The sequence below is a fragment of the Macaca nemestrina genome, chromosome 1 (genome assembly GCF_043159975.1).
Source record: "Macaca nemestrina isolate mMacNem1 chromosome 1, mMacNem.hap1, whole genome shotgun sequence".
NCBI classification, from domain to species: domain Eukaryota; kingdom Metazoa; phylum Chordata; class Mammalia; order Primates; family Cercopithecidae; genus Macaca; species Macaca nemestrina.
Genome location: NC_092125.1, coordinates 98,551,116 through 98,569,267, shown reverse-complemented (window position 1 = coordinate 98,569,267; position 18,152 = coordinate 98,551,116). Strand labels below are relative to the sequence as shown.

General features: G+C 44.4%; 1 protein-coding gene across 2 annotated transcripts; it reads right to left on the bottom strand.

Annotated features, from left to right (window-relative positions):
* Nucleotides 1-77: 77 nt before the first annotated feature.
* Nucleotides 78-18,147, bottom strand: LOC105498200 (prefoldin subunit 2). 2 transcript variants are annotated; one of them, XM_071082381.1, is made up of 5 exons: nucleotides 18,025-18,122; nucleotides 10,286-10,334; nucleotides 1,807-1,895; nucleotides 1,568-1,691; nucleotides 78-381 (listed from the first exon to the last, which is right to left on the bottom strand). In XM_071082381.1, exons 3-5 carry the CDS (start codon nucleotides 1,824-1,826, stop codon nucleotides 205-207), a joined length of 321 nt encoding a protein of 106 aa, XP_070938482.1. In that variant the 5' UTR covers nucleotides 1,827-1,895; nucleotides 10,286-10,334; nucleotides 18,025-18,122; the 3' UTR covers nucleotides 78-204. The 2 variants fall into 2 exon arrangements, with proteins under 2 accessions (XP_070938482.1, XP_011768446.1); XM_011770144.2 differs by lacking the exon at nucleotides 10,286-10,334 and having other exon boundaries at nucleotides 18,025-18,147.
* Nucleotides 18,148-18,152: the final 5 nt, after the last annotated feature.

The window sequence follows — 18,152 nt, the reverse complement described above, 5'->3', positions numbered from 1 at the left end:
AAAACCACAAATCATATGCTGTTCCATGTCTCAAAACAATTTCCACCCCTAAGTGGGAGAAAACTTCAGGCTACAGCTAAGCATTCTGACCAAAACATTTAATTAACAAAAAATATTACAATAGCAGAGAAAATAATAATAATAACAATAAAGAGAAATCAGAAGTGGGAGTCAGGGTAGAAAAAAATGCAAAGGCCTTGGTCCCTAGGAGACCAACACTCCAGCTGAGCTGGCCTTAGCCCCAGCCCCTTCTGAGTTTTCCTTGGCTGCTGGCTTCTCATCTTCTCCCATGAGACGAATGTTGTGCTTTTCCCGGAATTCATTTAGTTCTTTTCCTTTTGCCTGAAGCTGCTGTGTCAATGTCTCAATGATCTTCTGTATCTAGAGGACAAGTGACAGGGATTATATAAGGTATTCAGGACTCCTTTTCCCCACCTGGAATGGACTATGGCTGGAGGAAGTGTTAACACGTTTAACCTTACCTTTAACCAAGTAGAGGAGTCCAGATATTAAAATTATTCCTTTCTTGAAAGCAGTGGTTTATACACTTTAATGTACTTAGAATCACCTGGGCTGTTTATTTTTATTTTTTACAGAGACAAGTTCCCACTATGTTGCCCAGGCTGGTCTCAAACTCCTGCCTCAAGCAATCCTCCTGCCTCAGTCTCCCAAAGCACTGGGAATACAGGCATGAGCTTATTTTTATTTTTTCATTTTTTACTTATTTTTTTTTTTGAGATGCAGTCTCGCTCTGTCGCCCAGGCTGGAGTGCAGTGGCGCAATCTCGGCTCACTGCAAGCTCCGCCTCCCGGGTTCACACCATTCTCCGGCCTCAGCCTCCCAAGTAGCTGGGACCACAGATGCCCACCACCATGCCCAGTTTTTTGTATTTAGTGGAGACAGGGTTTCACCATGCTAGCCAGGATGGTCTCGACCTCCTGACCTCGTGATCTGCCCGCCTCGGCCTCCCAAAGTGCTAGGATTACAGGTGTGAGCCACCATGCCCAGCCTAGCTTATTTTTAAAATGTCACTTCATGGCACTCCCAAAGGTTCTGATCCAGTGGGTTCGGGAAGCGGCATTTATAAATTAGTCCTTCAGGTGATTTTGATTCACATACCCGTGAAACACACTCTATGAGAAACACTAATCTAACCCCAATCCTCCCACCCCAATTCAGCCAGGTCACAGAGCCCACAGCAGTCAGCAATTCCTCTTGTCTAAGAGTTGGCCTTAGCATAGCATAATGAGCATAGGCTATTTTATGCTGTTGTCCTTTTTTTTTTTTTTTTGAGATAGGGTCTTACTCTGTCACCCAGGCTGGAGTGCAGTGAGGTGATCACAGCTCACTAAAGCCTCGACATTTTAGGCTCAGGTGAGTAGCTGGGACTACAGGCACATGCCACCATACTCAGCTAATTTTTTGTATTTTTTGTAGTGATATGGTTTCACCATGTTGCCCAGGCTGGTCTCGAACTCCTGGACTCAAGGAGTCCACCCACCTTGGCCTCCCAAAGTGCTGGGTTTACAGCCACTGTACCCGATCCTATTCAATGATTCTTGCTTACCTGCTCCTTGTTGTTCTCCAAAGCAGGCAGCACCTCTTTGACAGTTCGCTCCACCAGCACTCCTCCAACCATGCGGTAGCACTTACGAGTTTCATCTACCTCCTTCAGTGTATCGATCACTAGGCTGGGATAGGAGAACAAGGCAGGACCTGAGGATTCAGCCCCACTCTACTACAAATCCCCCTCACGGAGTAGCCCATAGAACTGTCCTACTGTTTGCTGCTCCCTGACTTTCTCACCTGTGCTCATTCAACTCCATCTCCAACTCAGCTGCTTTGGATGCCAGGCCTCGCTGTTCCTGCCGAAGGCGGTTGAAGCCAGCAATTACCTAACAAGGTGAGAGAAGAGATGAAAGAGGGGATAGTGGAAATGGCAGAGGGTCCAGATAGCACATAGGGTGGCAGGCTTTACAAAGCTGTAGTGGGCACCTACCTTGGAAAAGGAGTAGAACCACAAGTTTGCGATTTCGACCTAAAATTTTTCTGGAATTCCATTCACCAAACACGGAGGGCCTACTGAGGGATATCATAGAATAGATTTGGCCTCTGGCTTCTCATAGCTTATAGTTTGTTGGGAAACAGGCATTTAATATAATGGGGGCCAGGTGCGGTGGCTCACGCCCGTAATCCCAGCACTTTGGGAGGCCAAGGCAGGTGGATCACGAGGTCAAGAGATCGAGACAATCCTGGCCAACATGGCGAAACTCCGTCTCTACTAAAAATAGAAAAATTAGTTGGATGTGGTGGTGTGCACCTGTAGTCCCAGTTACTTGGGAGGGTGAGGCAGGAAAATCGTTTGAACCCAGGAGGCAGAGGTTGCAGTGAGCCAAAAGAATGGGGGTGGAGAGCTACTGGAGTACCTACAGGGGAGCCTAGACTTGCAGTGAGGGCTGTCAGGAAGGGCTTTGTAATGAGAAACTCTTGTTTGTGTCTGCTCAGTATTCCATCCATTGGGGAACTGCCCCTCCTTAACTTGGTGTGGTTCTTTTGGGGTTATTAACCACACGACCCCTGACCCAGGGGCAGTGACCTACGGAGTCTCTCTACAGGAATTGGAATTTTGCAGACAAATGGGTATAGAAGACAGCTGGAGTTAAGATTCCTATTGGTTCTATAGAGATGACCTTCCATTCCTATTCCTAGATTCCCTAAAGCTGCCCCAGTTCTTGAACTTTGTTCAGTCTATTTAGCCTTTTTTTTTCTGTTCAATTCTGTGAAATACCCACTATTATTCAAAAATAGCCCTTAAAAAAAAAAAAAAAAAAAGACCCAGGCGCGGTGGCTCACGCCTGTAATCCCAGCACTTTGGAAGGCCGAGGTGGGCGGATCACGAGGTCAGGAGATCAAGATCATCCTGGCCAACATGGTGAAACCCCATCTCTAGTAAAATACAACAAATTAGCCGGGCATGGTGGCGTGCCTGTAGTCCCAGCTACTCGGGAGGCTGAGGCAGGGGAATTGCTTGAACCCAGGAGGCGGAGATTGCAGTGAGCCGAGATTGCGCTACCGCACTCCAGCCTGGCGACAGAACAAGACTCCATCTCAAAAAAAAAAAAAAAAAAAAGAAAGCTGGTCAGAGTTGGTTTCTGTAGCCTATAAACCCTAACTGATACACGCTTCCTAAGGGATAATGTAATGGTCTTAAATGAAACCTGAAAAATCAGAGTGTGGGGAAAACAAATGAAAAATATGAGGCTCAGAGACAAAAGACCAGGTTTCAGGTTCTGCCTCTGCTACTTTATTGGCTCTATGGCTGGGACAGACATTTAACCCTGTAGTTCTTAACCACGGCTATATGTTAGAATCACCTGAATCATTTTAAAAACATGAATAGTGGAGCCTCAGAACAACTACACAACTACTGGGGGTAAGGCCCAGTCCTCAGTATTTTTAAAAAGATCTCCCACGTAATTCTATTGTGTAGTGTGAACTGAGAACCACTGGATCAACCCCTTTGAGACTTAAGTTTTCTTACCTGCAAAATGCAGATAATGATTCCTACTTCATAAGGTTGTTGTATCATGTGAGCCAATGAGTGTGAAACATCTTTGTGAACAGTGAAGTATATTAATACTGTCATGGACTTCTCTCCAAGTCCAGAACTGCCCCTTTAGACTCTCCTGGCCATCTGACAACAGTGGACTCAATCCATTCCAACCATTACCAAATCTCTCACTCCTATTTGTAAATATCATCTCCAGTCACACAGCCAGAAACTTTGCCCTAATAAAGATGATTAACCACTTCATCTTTACTAGGGTCCCATCTCTTTCTTTCTTTTTTTTTTTTTAAGAAAGGTCGCACTGTGTCACCCAGGCTGGAGTGCAGTGGTGCAATCACAGCCCACTGCAGCCTCAATCTCCCTGGGGTCTGGTGATCTTTCTGCCTCAGCCTCCCATGCAGCTGGGACTACAGGTGCACACCATCTAATATTTTTGTAGAGACAGGGTCTTCTTATGTTGCTTAGGCTGGTCTCAAACTCCTGGGTTCAAGCGCTCTGCCTGCCTCAGCCTCCCAAAGTGCTGGGATTACAGGCATGAGCCAACATGCCTGGCCTGGCCCCTTAGCTCTAGCTCGCCCTCTGCAAGGATCATATACAGCAAATATTATCCAAATGGCTGACCTGCACCACCCTTATATCCCTTCTACTGCCAATAAACCAAGGAATAATACTTCACCAAAAACTTGCCATTCCAGCAACTTCCTCCTTTCTCCCATCTATCACCCCTTCATCTCAATCTACTTTATCCATTCATTTCAACAAATGCCTTGGAAATCTAACTGATCTACAGGCTGTTTTTCCTTAACCTTCATTGCTTATCTCAAAACCATCCCATTTATATCAGCTTTTTCTCTAGAAAAAGCTAATTCCAGATCAAAATAATTCCAGCTAAAAAAAAAATTATGACTAAAGCAGATTCTAGATGTTCCCTTAGCACCCAAATGATCCACTTTTCTGGATGTATGTTGTTAAATACATCAAAGAAATCAGCTTAAGTGTCTAAAATTTCTGATGCCCCAACTTTTAACTCCTGGGCTCAAGTGATCCTTCTGCCTCAGCCTCCCAAGTAGCTGGGACTACAGACATGTGCCACCACAGCAGTTATTTTTTTATTTATTTTTTTTGTAGAGATGGTCTCGCCATGTTGCTCAGGCTGATCTTGAACTCCTGGCCTCAAGCAATCCTCCCACCTCAGCCTCCCAAAGAGCTGGGATTACAGGCAGCAGGCTGGTCTCAAACTCCTGACCTCAGGTGATTCACCCACCTCAACCTCCCAAAGTGTTGGGATTACAGGCATAAGCCACTGCACCCAGCTGAGATTTTTTTTTTTAATTCCGACTTTTCTTCCACATTCTTGCTAATAACTAATTTCCTCTTGTTCCATTTTATGAACTTTTAATCAAATACCAAACTAAAATCTACTTAAACATGTGAATTATCCACAGTTATTATGGAAAATTTCAGCCATAAGTGCACGTAAAGGAAATGAAATCTCTTAGCAGCTGATATAGTTTATGTGTCCCCTCTAAGTTTCATATTGAAATATAATCCCCAATGTTGGAGGTGGGGCTTGGTGGGAGGTGTTTGGATCATGGGGGTAGATCTCTCATGAATGACCTGGTTGCCATCCCCTTGATGATAAGTCAGTTATTGATCTGAGTTCACATAAGATCTGGTTCTTTAAAAGTATGACACTTACTCCTCTTTATTCCTCCTGCTCCCACCATGCATGAGACACCTGTCCCCTCCCTTTGCTTTTCATTATGATTGGAAGCTTCCTGAGGCCACCCCAGAAGCAGATGCCACATTTCCTGTACAGCCTACAGAACCATGAGCCAATTAAACCACTTTTCTTACAAAGTATCCAGTCTCAGGTAATTACAGCAACACAAGAACAGCCTAATACAGCAGCTAACTGCAACTTAACTGTAGACTATATGCAAAATAAGCCAATATTAAGCCATTTCTGGGGTCTGCCAGGTAATGGAAACAGAGAAGTTATCCTCTATTCCCCCATTTTTCCTTTTAAAACACAACTTTTCTAATGGTCTTGTCCCCTGTGGCTAGGACCTAATTATCCTTCCCTTTCCTTATTCCTTATTCTCTTTAAGTTGTCTGGTGTAAGCACAGATTGACACGTCAGTGTTGCGTCTCCCAACCCTATTAAATCATCATCTATGTACAAACAATTTTTTTCTTTTCTTCTTGAGACAGGGTCTTACTCTGTTGCCCAGATGGAGTGCAGTGGTGCAATCATGACTCATTGCAGCCTTGAACTCCTAGGTTCAAGTGATCCTCCTGCCTCCACTTATACTAGTAGTTGGCATGACAGGCACCCATCACCACTCCTGGCTAGTTTTTTTTAACTTTTTGTAGTGATGGGGTCTCACTCTGTTCCCTAGGCTGGAGTGCAGTGGCATAATCATGGCTCAATGCAGCCTTGAATTCTTGAGCTGAAGCGATCCTCCCACCTCAGCCTCTTGAATGATGGGACCATTGGCATGTGCCACTATGCCCAGCTAATTTTTGTATTTTTCTGTAGAGACAGGGTTTTGCCATATTGCCTAGGTTGGTCTTGAACTCCTGGGCTCAAGCGATCCTCCCATCCTAACCTCCCAAAGTGCTGGGATTACAGGTATGAGCCACCAAGCCCATACCCTATTGATATATTTTTAAAAACTGCTTAACTAAGGCCGGGCGTGATGGCTCATGCCTGTAATCCCAGCACTTTGGGAGGGTGAGGTAGGTGGATCACGAGGTCAGGAGATCCAGACCATCCTGGCTAATACGGTGAAACCCGGTCTTTACTACTAATACAAAAAACTAGCCGGGTGTAGTGGCACGTGCCTGTAGTCCCAGCTACTTGGGAGGCTGAGGCAGAAGAATTGCTTGAACCTGGGAGGCAGAGGTTGCAGTGAGCCGAGATCGTGCTACTGCACTCCATCCTGGGTGACAGAGCGAGACTCTGTCTCAAAAAAAAAAAAAAAAAGTTTAACTAATCCTCTGCTGTTGGAACATTTAGGTTGTTTCCAATTTTTCTATAATAAACAGTACTAATATAAAATCTCTTTGGACAGGCCTGGCACAGTGGCTCATGCCTGTAATCCCAGCAGTTTGGGAGGCCAAGGTGGGCAGATCACTTGAGGTCAGGAGTTCATGACCAGCCTGGCCAACGTGGTAAAACCCCATCTCTACTAAAAATACAAAAATTAGCCAGGCGTAGTAGTGCACACCTGTAGTCCCAGCAACTCGGGAGGGTGAGGCAGGAGAATCGCTTGAACCCGGGAGGTGGCGGTAGCAGTGAGCCTAAGATCGCACCACTGCACTCCAATCTGGGTTACAGACTGAGATTCTGCCTCAAAAAAAAAAAAAAAAAACAAAGGCCAGGTGTGGTGGCTCATGCCTGTAATCCCCGCACTTTGGGAGGCCGAAGCAGGCAGATCACCTGAGGTCAAGAGTTCAAGACCAGCCTGGTCAACATGGTGAAACCCCATCTCTACTAAAAATACAAAAAAATTAGCTGGGCATGGTGGCATGCACCTGTAGTCCCAGCTACTTGGGAGGCTGAGGTGGGAGAATCACTTGAACCCAGGAGGCAGAAGTTGCAGTGAGCTGACATCACACCATTGCACTCCAGCCTGGGCAATAGAGCCAGTCTGTCTCAAAAAAAATAAAATTAAAATTAAAAATTAAAAAAAAAAAAAACAAGGCTGGGTGTAATGGCTCACCCCTATAATCCCACCACTTTGGGAGGCCAAAGCCAGTGGATCATTTGAGGTCAGAAGTTCAAGACCAGCCTGGCCAACATGGTGAAACTCTGTCTCTACTAAAAATAATACCAAAAAAATTAGCTGGGTGTGGTGGCACATGCCTGTAATCCCAGTTACTCAGAAGGCTGAGGCAGGAAAATCACTTGAACCCGGGAGGCGGAGGTTGCAGTGAGCTGAGATCGTGCCATTGCACTCCAGCTTGGGCGCAAGACCAAAACTCTGTCTCAAAAAAAAAAGAAAAAAAAAAAGGAGAATCACTTGAACCCAGGACATAGAGGTTGCAGTGAGCTGAGATCATGCCACTGCACTCCAGCCTGGGCAACAGAGTGAGACTCCATCTCAAAAAAACAAACAAACAAACAAAACAAAACCACTTTGGACAAATAGTGCACGATTTATAGCCACTTTTCTTGAATTTCTTGAATGGTATTCAAAAGTAAGGTCAAGGCCGGGCGCGGTGGCTCAAGCCTGTAATCCCAGCACTTTGGGAGGCTGAGACGGGCGGATCACGAGGTCAGGAGTTCGAGACCATCCTGGCTAACACGGTGAAACCCCGTCTCTACTAAAAAATACAAAAAACTAGCCGGGCGAGGTGGCGGGCGCCTGTAGTCCCGGCTACTCGGGAGGCTGAGGCAGGAGAATGGCGTAAAAACCCGGGAGGCAGAGCTTGCAGTGAGCTGAGATCCGGCCACTGCACTCCAGCCTGGGCGACACAGCGAGACTCCGTCTCAAAAAAAAAAAAAAAAAAAGGCCAGGCGCGGTGGCTCAAGCCTGTAATCCCAGCACTTTGGGAGGCCGAGGCGGGTGGATCACGAGGTCAGGAGATCGAGACCATCCTGGCTAACATGGTGAAACCCCGTCTCTACTAAAAATACAAAAAACTAGCCGGGCGTGGTGGCGGGCACCTGTAGTCCCAGCTACTCAGAGGCTGAGGCAGGAGAATGGCGTGAACCTGGGAGGCGGAGCTTGCAGTGAGCCGAGATCGCGCCACTGCACTCCAGCCTGGGTGACACAGCGCGAGACTCCGTCTCAAAAAAAAAAAACAAAAAACAAAAAACAAAAAACAAAAGTAAGGTCAATAAGTAAAAGGGGCATTAGTATTATTACAGCTTCCATTGCATGTCGCTTGAAAGCTCTCCAAGATGACCAGATTAATTTATATTGCTACCAGCAATATCATGATTATATCTCTTACCCTAGAGCCCTAATGGTAGCTTTTATTATTTCTGTTAATTTAATACTTTTTAGAGTTAGAATGTAACTCCAGAAACCTTGGAATCATCCTTGATTCACTATCTATATCAAATTAATTACATCTGTACTACTATACCCTCCTTATTTCTATACTGTCTCCTGATTTGCCCCCTTTAATCCACTCCCCACACTGCAGCATCAGTGACCAAAAATATAAATCTAACCAATTATTCCTATGCCTAAAACCTTCCCAATGCTCACAGGATAAAATCTAAACTCCTCAAAAAGTCCTATAAAGACCAGGTTCCAGCTTACCTCTCCTAATCAGTCGTTCCCTCCACATCTTAACTCAGCACTCAGTGTCCTAAGTCACTGGTAGTTTCCCTTAACAGCTGTCTTCAGGCATCTGCATAGAATCTTCACCCTACCTTTGGTGTACTTTCCCAAACCTCTCTCATTCAGTTTTTCTCTGCCTAAGTCTAATTCCTTCTTCAGGTTTCAACTTAGATTCTTCTGGGAAGCAGAAGAATCTGGCCATCTTCCACTCCCATACGTTAACCCCTTCTATGTGCTCACATGTAAATGCATATTAGTTACTTAAATAATTTGACAAAATATTTTCTATGTATATTGTGTTATTTTCCACCATGCAGACTGCCTTCTATTATCTTCTTTTAAAATTTTAAATATACAAATGCAACCTATTTTAAAATATCTATTTCTTTCATAGTCCTACTATAATCTGCCTTCCAGTCTCAACAGTAAAGGAACACCCATTATATGCCAGGCACTGTGCTAGACTATCTCACTTAATTCTAAAAAACAAAAAAGACTGTAAGACCTGTAGCTTCAATTTGTAAAGGAGGAGACCAAGGCTGGTGGAGTGTTGTGTGGTGGTCAAAATAACCTAGTGTGGGTCCAGGCACAGTGGCTCCTGCCTGTAATCCCAGCACTTTGGGAGGCAGAGGTGGCCTGATCACTTCAGGCCAGGGGTTTGAGACCAGCCTGGCCAACATGGTGAAACCCTGCAGATCACTTAAGGCCAGGAGTTCCAGACCAGCCTGGCCAACATGGTGAAACCCTGTCCCTAATAAAAATACAAAAATTGGCTGGGCATGGTCGGGGGTGCCTGTAATCCCAGTTACTCGGGAGGCTGAGGCAGGAGAATCGCTTGAACCTGGGAGGTGGAAGTTGTAGTGAACCCAAATTGTGCCATTACACTCCAGCCTGGGTGACAGAACAAGACTGTGTCTCACAAACACAAAACAAAGCAAAACAGTGTGGGACGGGCGCAGTAGCTCACACCTATAATCCCATCACCTTGGGAGGCTGAGGCAGGCAGATCACTTAAGCTCAGGAGTTCGAGACCAGCCTGGCCAACATGGTGAAACCCCATCTTTACTAAAAATACAAAAAATTAGTCGGGTGTGGTAGCTTATGCCTGTAGTCCCAGCTACTAGGGAGGCTGAGGCAAAATAACTGCTTGAACCTGGGAGGCCGGGGTTGCAGTGAGCCTACATCACACCACTGCACTCCAGCCTGGGTGAAAGAGCAAGGCTCCATCTCAAAAAATAAAATAACCTAGTGAACTGCAGAAATCATACCTGTATCCAGGTTTGTCTAATTCTAAAAATCTATCTCTGTTAATATATTATTCCTTATCAAATATTAATTTCTTAGCAAATTTATATTCCTGTTTTTTTTGTTTACCATGTAGTTTTAATAATTTTAGGAAAAAATCTATAATCATTACCTTTCTCTCCAAAATGTCCTTGGGTCTTCTTACATGACATTTACTCTTACTGGTTTCAGTGGAATAGAAGAGGTAGAGAATTACCATTGGATGAACCTGGAAAAGCATGATCTGGGATACTGCTCCACTAATAACCTTCCTTTCAGTTCAGTGCCCCCTTTTCTGGAGAACATACTCAACTCTCTGTCAAAGAAAACTTTTTGACCTTATTACTCCATCAAATAATAGTACTCATCCCTTCTCTTCATGAAATTTTTATTTATTAATTTTTGTAGAGATATGTTTTTTTTGTTTTGTTTTGTTTTTTTTGAGACGGAGTCTCGCTCTGTCGCCCAAGCTGGAGTGCAGTGGCACGATATTGGCTCACTGCAACCTCCACCTCCTGGGTTCAAGCAATTCTCCTGCCTCAGCCTCCTGAGTAGCTGGGACTACAGGTGCTTGCCAACACGAACACACCCGGCTAATTTTTTTTTTTTTTTCCAGTAGAGACAGGGTTTCACTATGTTAGCCAGGATGGTCTTGATCTCCTGACCTCGTGACCCACCTGCCTCAGTCTCCCAAAGTACTGGGATTACAGGTGTGAGCCACTGTGCCCGGTCCGAGATGGGGGTCTTACTATGTTGCCCAAGCTGGTTTCAAACTCATGGCTTCAAGAGATCCTCCTGCTTCAGCCTCCCCAAGTACTGGGATCCAAGGAGCAACAGAGTAAAGTGGAAAGAACCCAAACTTCCTATTCTGACCTGGGTTGAAATCCCAGTTTTGCCATTTACTTGCTATATGACTGAGTTACTTTCCTTGTTTCCACATTTATAAAATGGACCTAATATACCACAGGGCAAGATTTCTCAACATTGTCACTACTGACATGTTAGGCCAAATTATTCTTTGCTATAAGGGCTGTCTCAGGCACTATAGGATGTTTAATCCCTGGACTATACCCTCTAAAAGCCAGTAGCAACCCCTTTAACTTGTGACAACCAAAGATGTCTCCAAACATTGCCAAATGTCTCCTAGGAAAAGATCATGCCAATTGAGAACCACTGCTATAGGGTAACAATGAGAACTAACTGAGATAATAGGTCAAGTGCCCGATACAATGTAGATCTTCAACTCCCCTTTGGTTTCCAGGTCCCTTCAGTTCTCCTTCCTATCTCAAGCCTCCTCCTTTCTCCTTTCTGAAAGTTCTTCCTCTTTCACTCCTACAATGGCCACAGGATCTAAGATTCTATTCACAGCACTTCTTCATTACCTTATATTATTTTTGAAATTATTTTTTATTGATTCATACTCATTCATATTTTCATGGTATATGTGATAATTTGATACATTCATATAATCAAATCAGGGTAATCTATACTATTTCAAGTGGCATTCTTAGCTACTTCTATAGTTCCAGCAATTGCCTTTATTCGAATTGCCTGCAAAACCAGGCCTTTTCAGAAATTTTAGTCCCACATTTACAAGTTAGAAAAAGAGCTTTTTTGTGCCTGACAGAAATGGCTTAACATCAGACCATGACAAGTTCCTTCTTTTCTGAATGTTTCTTCACCAATAAAATACAGATTAATACCTGCCTCACAGAATGCATAAGGATTAGTTACTTCTTTTCTGATGTTTCTTCACCAATAAAATACAGATAATACCTGCCTCACAGAATGTCGTTTAAGGATTAAGTAATTACATCAAGAACTTAGGACAATATCTATCATATAACAAGTTTTCAATAAATAGTAGCTGCTATTACAGATCATCTCCACCTAAATGTCCCATGGGTATCTTACACTCATGTTGTTCAAAGCTGAAGTGATCTTCTTATCTCTTCTATTTCTGCTACTGACATCACTCTAGCCCTCCTGGTAGGAAACCCTAGTTTCATCTTTTGTTTTGTTTTTAAAGATGGGGTCTCCCTATGCTGCTCAGACCGGTGAAACGTGGTTATTCACAGGCATGATTATGGCACACTATAGCTTCAAACTCCCAGACTCAAGTGATCCTCCTGTCTCAGCTTCCTGAGTAGCTGGGACTACAGGCACTTGCCACCATACCCAGGTTCATTTTTTAACATACCATAATCCCATCAACTGCCAAATGTATTGCACTTACTTCAGCAATTTATCTTAGGCTCACTGACATCACCTTAGTTCAGATGTTCATTACTTTCTTGTCTGAACACTGCAATAGTCTTCTAAATGATCCTATTTTTAGACTCCCCATATCTACTGTACACACTGCTAATTTAATCTTCCTAACACTTAGATGACATAGAAAAATGTTCAACATATACTATTAGGCTTAAAAAACAGATTACAAACCAGTACATACTGTAGTATAATCCTAATTTTATAAAATATGTAAAAAAAAAAAAAAACAACAAAACGCCCTCCTTCCATCCACACATATATACATAAAAAGATAAAGGAGGGGGAAAAAATCTCTCAAAGGATATACTCCAAAATGGCAAGAAAAGTTATCTCTGGATAGTTGGATTACAGGCAATTTATTTCCTGGTTTGAACTTTTTCCTGTATTTTCTACAGTTCCAACAATAAATGTATTATTTTATGTAAGAGTTAAACAATTAATAATATAACACATATCCTTCTGCGACTTCCTCACTGCTTATGTTAAAAGGTCACAAATTCTTTGCCCTGCACTCAAAGACCTCTATGGCCTTACTCAACTACTCTCCTCTTATATTCCCTACTTTCTATTCCCACTGCTACCTGTTCAAATCCATCCACTCCTTCAGGGTTCTGCTTAAATATCTCTAATACAATCACGGCATAAGTGGAAAAAATAGGTCTACCTGATTCTTAAGTCCCTCATTTAAAAATCTGCTCTTCCAGTTACTGACCTTGGGCAAGTTAACTAAAACCTCTGAAATTAAAATGTCCTCACCTATAAATGGAGGACAATACAACCTACTTCAAATGGCAGTAATTAAATAATATAAGGTAAGCCTGAGCGGTGGCTCAGCTCATGCCTATAGTCCTAGCACTTTGGGAGGCCAAGGCAGGTGGACTGCTTGAGCCCAGGAGTTCAAGACCAGCCTGGGCAACATGGCAAAACTCCATCTCTACAAGAAGTACAAAAATAAGCTGGGCAGGGTAGCACATGCTTGTAGTCCCAGTAACTTGGGAGGCTGAGGTACAAGAATCACCTGAGCCTTGGGAGGTTGAGGCTGCAGTGAGCTGTGATCACACCACTGCACTCCAGCCTGGGCAACAGAATGAGACTCTGTCTCAATCAGCAACAGAAGGTAAAACAAGTTAAGTGTCTAACACAATGTGTTATTTTCTTCCATCTTGTTTGTAAGGGACATACGTGGCTCAAATTTGCAGCAGTGATAAATCTTGCAATGTTTTACCCAGTGTTCTCTCCAGAATAAACAAAGGCAAGAGAATGTTAATCAAGGAACAGCCTCAAAACTCAATTATAACACTTCCTCAGTTTCCTGAGGGAAGTCTAAGAGCTTCTCTTTAGCTCCCCTAAAACAGTGGTTCCACTCTTGTTCTACTTATTTTTTCACTTTCTGTACAAACTATGGAAAGTGATCATTTTCATACATAACCATGGCTTTATCATCCATAAACTCAATTCTCAAATCTGTATCTCCAACTCAGATTTCTTTCTGTATCTCAAGATTTAAAAATCAACGTGTCTACTGAATGTTTAACCTGGTTGTCCCACAAGAAAACTAAACTCAAAATCCTAAAATAAACTTTTATTTCCCTCCAAATTGTCTGTCTTCCTACATTCCCTATGGCACCATTATCCACCAAAGACAGAAACCTGAGAGACATCTTACATTCCTCTTTCATCCCCTTTTCTCCATATTCAAGTTCTGTAATCCATCTCAAACATTAAGCCCCACCTGCATCCCAAACATGCCAGGCAGTTTCATGCCTTAGTGTTTTGGAACACATTATTCCCTCTACCTAGAAAATCTTCCACTTCCTTCTTTGCTTGACTAACTTCTCTCATCCTTCAGAATTGAGCTGAAGGATTTTCTCCTCTAGAAAACAAAAGCCAACTAGCATTTACTAAACACATACTATCTTCTAATCACTGTGCAAAACACTTTGCATGCATTGTCTTGCCTAATACTCTAAATTCAGAGACAAGGTAGGTACTGTTATGTTTCTACAGATGGGGGAGGCCAAGATGTAACTCATGGGAGGTCATATATAAATAGTAAATAGTAGAAATGAAATTCAAACTTAGGTCTGACCCTATTGCATAAGAATGCTCTTAGCCACCCTACTATACCACAGCTTCCCTTTTCCAGCCCCTACCCCCACAATCCTACAACCTCGTGATTAGTTAGGGGTCTCTCCTTTAGCTGCCATAATGAACGGATTGTGCAGCACACTATAAATCTTTAATGTTTGGTTTGTCTTTTCTCAAATGAGTCTGTGAGTAAAGCAATTTGAAGACAAAGTCTATTTCATTTACAATAGTCTCTCATTATCCAGAGTTATCCAATGTCTGAAAATAAGTGGAAAATTCCAGAAATAAATAATTCATACTTTTTGTTTGTTTTTTGAGACAGAGTCTCACTCTGTTGCCCAGGCTGGAATGCAATGGCGCAATCTTCGCTCACTGTAACCTCCGCCTCCTGGATTCAAGCGATTCTCCCTGCCTCAGCCTCTTGGGTAGCTAGGATTACAGGTGCCCGCCACCACACCTGGCTAATTTTTGTATTTTTAGTAGCGATGGGGTTTCGCCATGTTGGCCAAGCTGGTCTCGAACTCCTGACCTCAGATGATCCACCCACCTCGGTATCCCAAAGTGCTGGGATTACAGGCGTGAGCCACGGCACCTGGCCAACAATTCATAAGTTTTAAGTTGCACACTGTTGTCAATTGCGTGATGAAATCTCGAGCCATCCCGCTCAGGATGTGAATCATCCTTTTGCCCAGCCTACCCATGCTGTATATGCTACCTGCCCTTTAGTCATCAACATCTCCTGCTCAACATTATCATGGCTCAATGATCCAAGATCATCTACAGCAGATGATTCTCCTTCTGACTTATCAATAGTGGCCTAAGGCTATATCACAATGCTGTCATTCACCTTACCTCATCAGGAAGGCAGTTTATCATCTCACATTATCACAAGAAGGGTGACTACAGTATAATAAAATATTTTGAAAAAGAGAGACCACATTCATGTAACCTTTATTATATTGTTATAATTGTTCTATTTTATTAGTTACTGTACCTATTATATAAATTAGACTTTATCATAGGTATGAGAAAAAACAGAGTTCAATACTATTCCAGGTTTCAAGCATCTACTGGGGTCTTGGAATATGTCCCCCTCAGATAAGGGGGAACTACTATATCTGTATCGCTGTACCCAGCAGACTGCTTGGCCCATGGTAGCCTTAAAAAGTATTAGGGGGAGCCACACAAGGTGGCTCATACCTGCAATCCCAACACTTTAGGAGACCAAGGTAGGTGGATCACCTGAGGCCAGGAGTTCGAGACCAGCCCAACCAACAAAGTGAGATCCCCCCCACCCCATCTCTATCAAAAAAAATTTTTTTTAATTAGCCATTCAAAATGGCTTATTCCTATAGTCCCAGTTACTCAGAAGGCTGAGTCAGGAGGATGGCTTGATCACCCAGGGATTTTGAGGCTGCAGCAGGCTATCATCACACCACTGCACTCAGCCTGAGCAAGGAAGTGAAACTCTGTCTCTAAAAAAAAAAAAAAAGTATTGGCCGGGCGTGGTGGCTCAAGCCTGTAATCCCAGCACTTTGGGAGGCCGAGGCGGGTGATCACGAGGTCAGGAGATCGAGACCATCCTGGCTAACATGGTGAAACCCCGTCTCTACTAAAAATACAAAAAACTAGCCGGGCGTGGTGGCGGGCGCCTGTAGTCCCAGCTACTCAGAGGCTGAGGCGGGAGAATGGCATGAACCCGGGAGGTGGAGCTTCCAGTGAGCCGAGACCGTGCCACTGCACTCCAGCCTGGGCGACACAGCGAGACTCCGTCTCAAAAAAAAAAAAAAAAAAAAAGTATTGTGACTCATGCCTGTAATCCCACCACTCTGGGAGGCCAAGGCAGGCGGATCACTTGAGGTCAGGAGTTCGAGATCAGTCTGTCCAACATGGTGAAACCCCGTCTCTACTAAAAATACAACGATTAGCCAGGTGTGGTGGTGCACCTGTAATCCCAGCTACTCGGGAGGCTGAGGCATGAGAATCGCTTGAACCTGGGAGGCAAAGGCTGCAGTGTCGAGATCACGCCACTGCACTCCAGCCTGGGCAACAGAGACTCCGTCTCAACAACAACAAAAAAGTATTAAAAAGTATTAGGTTCCTTTTCCCTTCCCCCACCTCAAGTCAGAAACTATATTCCATAGCACTTTATACTTCTCTTAGGACACTTATCTTCCACCTCATATGAGCACTTTGCTTCCTTATTTATCCCACCAGACTATGCTCTTCGAGACCAGCATGGGCAACATGGTGATATCCTGCCTCTACAAAAATTAACTGGGTGTGGTGGTGCAGGCCTGTAATCCCAGATACTCGAGAGGCTAAGGCAGAATTGCTTGAACCCAGGAGGTGGAGGCTGTGGTAAGCCGACATTCCGCAACTGTACTCCAGCCTGGATGACAGAGCGAGACTCTGTCTCAGAAAACAAAAAAAAAAAATAAAAATCTTTATGCTGATACATCTGCCTGTATTAATTGTTCAACAAAAACTTAACCTATAATCAAGACAGCTATAGGCCGGGAGCGGTGGCTTACGTCTGTAATCCCAGTATTTTGGGAGGCCGAGGTGGGCGGATCACTAGGTCAGGAGTTCGAGACCAGTCTGGCCAATATGGTGAAACCCCGTCTCTACTAAAAATACAAAAATTCGCCGGGTGTGGTGGCGCGCGCCTGTAGTCCCAGCTACTCGGGAGGCTGAGGCAGAAGAATAGATTGAACCGGGAGGCGCAGTTTGCAGTAAGGCGAGATCGTGCCACTGCATGCATTCCAGCCTGGGCGACAGAGCGAGACTCCGTCTCGAAAAATAATAATAATAATAATAAAACAGCTGTTACCTGTTTTCATTTCTATTGTGTAGATTTCCTCCCACTCCTATTTTTCCACTTAGCAAAACATGGTTCCCAAGGAACAAAGGGTTTTCTGATTAACTTATCAAACGCTTCTCGATGCTAGCCACTGGGGAAAATGCAAACTCGGATTAGAAAGGCATTTCTGGTCTCTAAAGAAATTCGATCTAGTAATGAACTCTCGAATCAAAATAGTATATAGAACACTAGGCTGTTCGAGTATGAGAGTCACGTGGCTCTGCAGCGTGACGGCGATTGTCAACGTGGGTTCAGGATCACGTAACAGACTACACAGCCAGCCTGTTAACTAATCCTCTGGGGTTAGTTTCGAGCTGTCTTGCCCGGCCATAACCTGTTTGGAGGGGCTGAGGACAGAGAAAGCAGCAAACCATCTTCCCTCAGACCTGTGCATCTTCCCAGACCCTGCATGTCAGGGCTTTCCCCTTGCTGAGGCTCACCCAACACCCCAGGGAGGCGTGGCTCTCACCCACCCACCCGTCTACCTCTCCGAAGGGGCTCGGCTAGCTTTTCCGGGGACCCTTCCCTCTCTAGGTGCCACGCACATGTGCTACTGGAGTAAAGGCCTGCACAGGCCACAGGCGCCCCCTTCTCGCCAGTATTCCAGACGCAAGTGGGCACCCTCCTTCGCGTTAGCCACTCCTCACCTGCTCTGCGGACACCGCCCCCTTGCCCGCGCCGCTCCCGCTGCTCTTGCCGGCGCGACCGCTGTTCTCCGCCATCTTCGCCGCCTGCTGGGTTTCCGGCCGGCGCAGCTCAGCCCCCGCCTTGCGTC

What these genes read in the sequence shown, in the direction of transcription:
- LOC105498200 (XM_011770144.2), bottom strand. Translation starts at nt 18,099, where the DNA reads ATGGCGGAGAACAGCGGTCGCGCCGGCAAGAGCAGCGGGAGCGGCGCG. An exon ending in GGGCGGTGTCCGCAGAGCAG is followed by an intron (nt 1,896 to 18,024) that starts GTGAGGAGTGGC and finishes TCACCTTGTTAG; the next exon opens with GTAATTGCTGGCTTCAACCG. An exon ending in ATGGAGTTGAATGAGCACAG is followed by an intron (nt 1,692 to 1,806) that starts GTGAGAAAGTCA and finishes CTCCTATCCCAG; the next exon opens with CCTAGTGATCGATACACTGA.